The following is a 6079-nucleotide window of genomic DNA, read 5'->3' on the forward strand; positions in this document are numbered from 1 at the left end:
CCCACTCATTCTTTAAGATATGACTATTTAGCTCCTAATTAATTTTTAGTCTTTCTGCAGCCATTTGTTGAGTATATATATATATATATATATATATATATATATATATATATATATATATATTTGCATTATGGTCTGAAAAGGATAAATTTAATATTTCTGCTTTTCTGCATTTGGTTATTAGCTTTTATGACCTATTCTATAATCAAATTTTGTAAAGGCAGCATGTACTTCTGAGAAAAAGCTATGTCCCTTTCTATTCTCATTCATTTTTCTTCAAAGGTCTATCTTATCAAACTTTTCTAAAATTCTATTTACTTCCTTAATTTCTTTCTTGTTTAATTTTGGTTGGATTTTTTTAGTTATTAGAGGGGATAGTTGACATATCCCCTTAGTATAGTTTTATTATCTATTTTCTCCTGTAACTCATGCAACTTTTACTTTGGGAATTTATATGCTATGGCATTTGATCCGTATTCATGTAGTACTGATATTACTTCATTATTTATGGTAACTTTTATCAAGATGTCATTTCCTTCCTTCTCTATTTTATTCACTTTTAATTTTTTGTTGATCTATTTTGTTCTACTTCACCTTTGTTTCTGAGTATATTACTTCCTCTTACTATACCTGGTACCTATTTCCTTCTCTTCTCCTCTTATCCAGTGAGCTATCCTTGGTAACAAAGAAAAGAAGGAAAAGAGAAAAAATAGAATTTAATTAATCCTACTATATCATATAGAATATAAAATACACAAAATGTACATTTTCTCACTTTTGTAAAAAGAAGTAGATGACAAAATTTCCCAATTTTAGTACAAATCTAGTCCTCCTGATTATAGAACACCCTGTTTTATTATTTTTGTTCTTTTCATTTACATGAGTAGCATAGTGAATAGAACACTGAATTTGGAGTCAAGAAGACCTGAGTTCAAATTCAGCATCAGACATTAGTTGTGTGACCCTGGACAAATCACTTAACCCCTCCTTGACTTGGTTTTCTCATCTATAAAATGAAGATAATGATACATCCCATGCATGGTTGTTGTAAAGATCAAATGAGATAAAATGGAAGATCATATAATTTGCCCAGCAAGGAAGTTGTAGAACCAGAACCATGAGCAAAACTCTTGATGAAGAGCCCTATGTTCTTTTTATCATACCATAATGATACTGGTACAGATAGAGAAGTGGGCAATTGACTTCATTTCTCTCACGCTTGAGAAGTTTTATTGCAAATCTGTCAGTAATTGGGGTTATGGTCTAAACCACAGTCCTTCAAACCAAAGAGTGTGATTCACAGTTACAGAGAGAGGACTGGTTTTCCGGTGAGGAGCATCTTTAGGGCTCTTTTGATATCCTTGTTCCTTAGGCTGTAGATGAAAGGGTTTAGCATGGGGGTGACCACTGTGTACATTACAGCAGCTACTGTGTCCTGTTGGGCTGTATGGTTGGATATGGGGCTAAAATAAACACCGATGACTGTCCCATAGAAGAGACAGACCACAGTGAGATGGGAGCCACAAGTGGAAAAGGCTCTCCACTTGCCCACAGTAGATGGGATCCTCATAACAGTCACAAAAATTCGAGTGTAGGAGATAAGGATACCAATGAAAGGGATGATGATTATTAGAGCTCCAACTGTGTTGACCATTAAGTCATTGATAAAAGTGTCAGAGCAGGCCAACTTCAGCAGGGGACTGAGGTCACAGAAAAAATGAGGAATTTCATTTTGGCCACAGAAGGAGAGTCGAGTCACCAGGACAGTGTGTATCAAAGCAGTAATATAGGCCCAAAACCAGGACACAACTACCAAAAGTAGACAGACCTTTGGGGTCATGATCATGGAATAATGTAGTGGGGCACAGATAGCTACATAGCGGTCATAGGCCATGACAGTGAGAAGGACACTGTCTATCCCTGCAAACCAAATGAAGAAGAATACTTGTGTTAGGCACCCAGCATAAGAAATTGCTTTGTTTCCAGAAATATGATTTACCAGCATCTTGGGAATGGTGGTGGTGGTAAAGCAGATGTCAACCAGGGACAAGTTGCTGAGGAAGAAGTACATGGGAGTATGGAAGCATGAGTTGGTTCTAATGACTACTATGATGAGAAGATTCCCTACACCTGTGATCATGTATATAAGCAGAAACAGGAAGAACAGGAGACTCTGTTGTTCTGGCTGATCTGAAAGACCAAGGAGGATGAACTCAGAGATTTCGGACTGATTTCCTGCCACCATGATTCTGATGTTATATTCACATGGAATAAAGATGAAACAAGAATTTAAAGGTTCAACATGTTAATTGTCTCTTAGATGAAATAATAATTTTAATAATTTAAAAATGCTGTATTAAATTAATAAGTTGTATTTTAATACTTTTTATGTACTTAATACATACAAGATGTGAGTTGATCCTTACCTCTTTTGCCCCAGGAGAATATAAGCTTCTACAGGGCAGGGAAAGTTTAATTTTGTCTTTGTGTCCTCAGAGCTTAGTACAGTGGTTGGCACATAAAAGGGGAGTTTAATAAATGCTTTTTGTGGGTTTGATAGATTTCTGATAGTGGATCTGTATTTAGTTGAATAAATTCTTAGTTGAATTAAAGAACTCATGGGCAGGAATAGTGTTGGATATGCAGTCTCATGATTTAATTTTGAATCAGGATTCCATTTCTGCATCCATATATGATTTTGGTCAAGTCACTTTATTCCATTTGGGCCTTGTTTTGTTGATCTGAAAAACAAGAAGGTTGAAGTCAGTGACTACTAAAATCTTTTTAAGTCCCAAATATATGATCCTGAGTTCTCACCATTTTCCTTTGTTACCTCCAGTAAAAAATTAATCCCACTAACTGATAATTGGAGCAAGAATTATCCCTACATAATCCTTTGCTTTGCAGTTTTCCTTCTGTTTTCTGTGGCTAAGTAGAATGAGCCTGAATGTTTTCCCTTGTGACAAGCCTCTAAAAAATACAAGTCAGTTTTATCATGTTCTGTATTGGTTTCTTCTTCAGACTACATATCCCTAGTTTTTTCTGTCAATCTTTTTGTGGTAGGAACAATCTTCTAAACCCTTGCCTCCATGCAAGTTAGTCTAGTTTTTCCTTTAAAAATATGGAAAGAATCAGAATGTTGATATTGGTTCTGAATGATCCAAAAGATCCTACAGGGAAAACACTGAGTCTTGTTAATATGAAATTTAAAATGTTTGTTCTCTAAAAGGACTATCATGCATGGGAACCATGAGAACCTAGTCTCACTGCTCAAATACAGGTTGCTGCCAGTCACTAATTATAGAGTCTTAGTGGTAAAGAAGTTGGGGACCGAGTAGAAAATGTTCACTTGTTACCTATATTCAAATGGGATAGATATGATATAAGCTTCATTTTCATTCTAAAAGAATGAGATCTTTCAGGGACTGGGTCTTATGTATGACTATGCAAGTATTAGCAGGCAGATGAAACATTCAAATACTAATTCATTTAATTGTTTGAGTATGGAATAACTATACATCAAGACTGAAAATATCAAGCATTGTCCTCATATCCTACTGACAATTTGCTCTGATTTTAGCAACTTACTATAAAAGAAAAACATGAGAACATGATTGAAAAAGTATCAAAACTGGTCCTGTATATCTAAGCATAAGGGAATAGAATGGCTCAATACATATATGCCAGGATAAAGCATCATCAATTCTGCTTGATCTGAAGTAAAAGTCACCAATGGCAATCAATCATGCAATTACTATTCCACCTCATAGCCAGACTCAGGAATATTCAGGTGGGAAGCATTTGTGCTAAAAAGGAAGTCACATAATGGCAAAACTGAGTAAAGGAGTTCCTAGTTTCAGCTATGCTAAGATCATCCTCTTAGCTCTTTCTATTTAAAACTAAATAATATCAGTTACAGTCTCGAGAGCTTTTCCCTTATTTGGTAAGTTTTACTAATTACTGTTTATGGCTAGACACAATTATTTTTTCTGATGGAATTTTAATAAGCAAATTAATCAGTACTCACAAATGCATAAGAGATTTCACTTAGCATCCTTCATTTGTTTTCCTCTTCTTCTCAAGTTTGAACTTATCCTGGTATAAAGATCAACCATTAGAATACACTTCTATTTTATAAGCAAACTTTGTAAATTCTCAGCAACCCAACTTATTTTTTAGAAATTCCACAACCCAAAAAGGTTTTCTTCACATGACTGGTGAGATTGCCCTCAATTAAAGAAGTCTTAGAAATTTGCAGATTAAGTGAATTATGCCAGGCTTTTTCTTATAAGTTTTCCACACACTAATCACCAAATTTCCCATATTCTTTCCATAATTTTTCCAGTCCTTATTGAGTCTCATCACTTAGTAATGGACCTAAGTAGTAAGATTTATCCCTAAGCTATTGCAGCTCATCTAGTTGGAAATTCTTGGGAGGGGTTGGGCTTGCTCCTTGCTTCTTTAAATAATTTTCTCTTTTTGTTGGGGGGAAACAAGACAGCTCTTCAAATTTAAATTGGAAATATTATCAATTACAAAAATGGTCAGGAAGCTCATGTAATTTATAATGAGTTTCAATTTCAAGACACATACCACCCAGTTAAAAAGTTATTTTTAAAATGATCAGTAGCTTTAGTTTGAAGGCTCCAGAAGTATTATATTAGATGTTTCAATCACACTCATTTCACTTTTGGTTGTTTCCCAATTCACATAAAACTTTTTTCCTTTTGTGAACCAGGAATGGGGTAATAAAATAAATATTAAAATAAATAATAAAATAAAATAAAATCAGGTAATTTCTAAATGATAGGCCTAAATATTTTTTCCTCCAAAACTACATTGAGATCACCCTTTAAGCTATGCCACTATAATCAGTAAGATGACCTTTATATTCTAGTTGTTAAAGTATAAATCTATTGGGGGAGTGAGAAATGCTCTTAGTTGCCTTAAAACAATTTAGCATTAGCTCAAAGCTTATAAGCATTTATAAAAACATTCAAACCTTTTACTTTCAAACCTAATGCTGACACTATTAATGCAAACAAAATACAAATTTCTGCCTTCTCTTATTCCTACTTGTTTAAACTTTCTATACACATTTTCTCCATTATATATGTATTCCTCAAGTGGACTTTGATTAAAGTCCTTTAATATGTCTTGTTTCATATTCTTATCTAAAATTTCTTATACCTTCTTCTATTTGCTTTTACCAATCATAAAATGATAACTCATATCTATCTAAAATTACCAGCAAGCATTAGCTGTTGTGGGGATCAGATAGAAACCTTCACACTAAAATCACAGGTAAAGCAAGGATGATAATTATTACAATTAATATTCAATATTGTACTAGAACTGCTAGCTATAGCAATAAGAGAAGAAAAAGAAACTGAAGGAATTAGAATAGCAAAAGAGGAAACAAAGCAATCACTCTTTGCAGATTAGATGATGGTACACATAAAGAATCCTAGAGAATCAAGCAAAAAAACCCTAATCAAAACAATTAAATTTTTTTAGCAAAGTTACAAAATACAAAATACACCCACCTAAATCATCAGCATTTCTATTTACCACCAACACAGTCCACCAGCAAAAGAGAAAGACAAATCCACAAATTAGATGAACACAATTACAAAACATTTTTTTTTCACACAAATAAAGTTGGACCAAAATAATTGGATAAATATTAACTGCTCAGGGGTAGTTTGAGACAATAAAATAAAAGGACATTTCTGTCTAAATTAATTAACCTATTCAGTGACATACCAATCAAACTACCACAAAATCATTTCGAAGAGCTGGGAAAAATAATTTTAAAATTCATCTGAAAGAACAAAAGGTCAAGAATATCAAGAATTAATGGGAAAAAATGGACCTAGCCACACAGGTCTTAAACTGTATTATCAAATGGTGATCATCAGAACAATCTGATCTTGGTTAATAAATAGAGTAGTGGATCAATGGAATAGATTAGGTAATCAACAAATAGTAGCAAATGACTATGGTAACCTAGTGTTTGATAAATCCAAAGGTCTAAGCTTTGAGGGAAGTAATTTTTGATAAAACCAATTTTTAAAAA

The 6079-nt window shown here is 33.5% G+C and overlaps 1 protein-coding gene and 1 long non-coding RNA gene across 2 annotated transcripts; both read right to left on the reverse strand.

The window, feature by feature from the left end:
* Positions 1-1198: 1198 nt before the first annotated feature.
* Positions 1199-2245, reverse strand: LOC100013934 (olfactory receptor 1361). The gene has a single exon (XM_001368250.4). It carries the CDS (start codon positions 2243-2245, stop codon positions 1304-1306), a length of 942 nt encoding a protein of 313 aa, XP_001368287.2. The 3' UTR covers positions 1199-1303.
* A 113-nt stretch (positions 2246-2358) lies between these two features.
* On the reverse strand, positions 2359-5824 carry LOC103096421 (uncharacterized). The gene is made up of 3 exons (XR_001629583.2): positions 5547-5824; positions 4028-4095; positions 2359-2741 (listed from the first exon to the last, which is right to left on the reverse strand). It is a non-coding gene; the product is annotated as an uncharacterized LOC103096421 (long non-coding RNA).
* Positions 5825-6079: the final 255 nt, after the last annotated feature.

The sequence above is a fragment of the Monodelphis domestica genome, chromosome 3 (assembly GCF_027887165.1).
Source record: "Monodelphis domestica isolate mMonDom1 chromosome 3, mMonDom1.pri, whole genome shotgun sequence".
In the NCBI taxonomy this organism is placed as follows: domain Eukaryota; kingdom Metazoa; phylum Chordata; class Mammalia; order Didelphimorphia; family Didelphidae; genus Monodelphis; species Monodelphis domestica.

What these genes read in the sequence shown, in the direction of transcription:
- LOC100013934 (XM_001368250.4), bottom strand. Translation starts at nt 2,245, where the DNA reads ATGGTGGCAGGAAATCAGTCCGAAATCTCTGAGTTCATCCTCCTTGGT.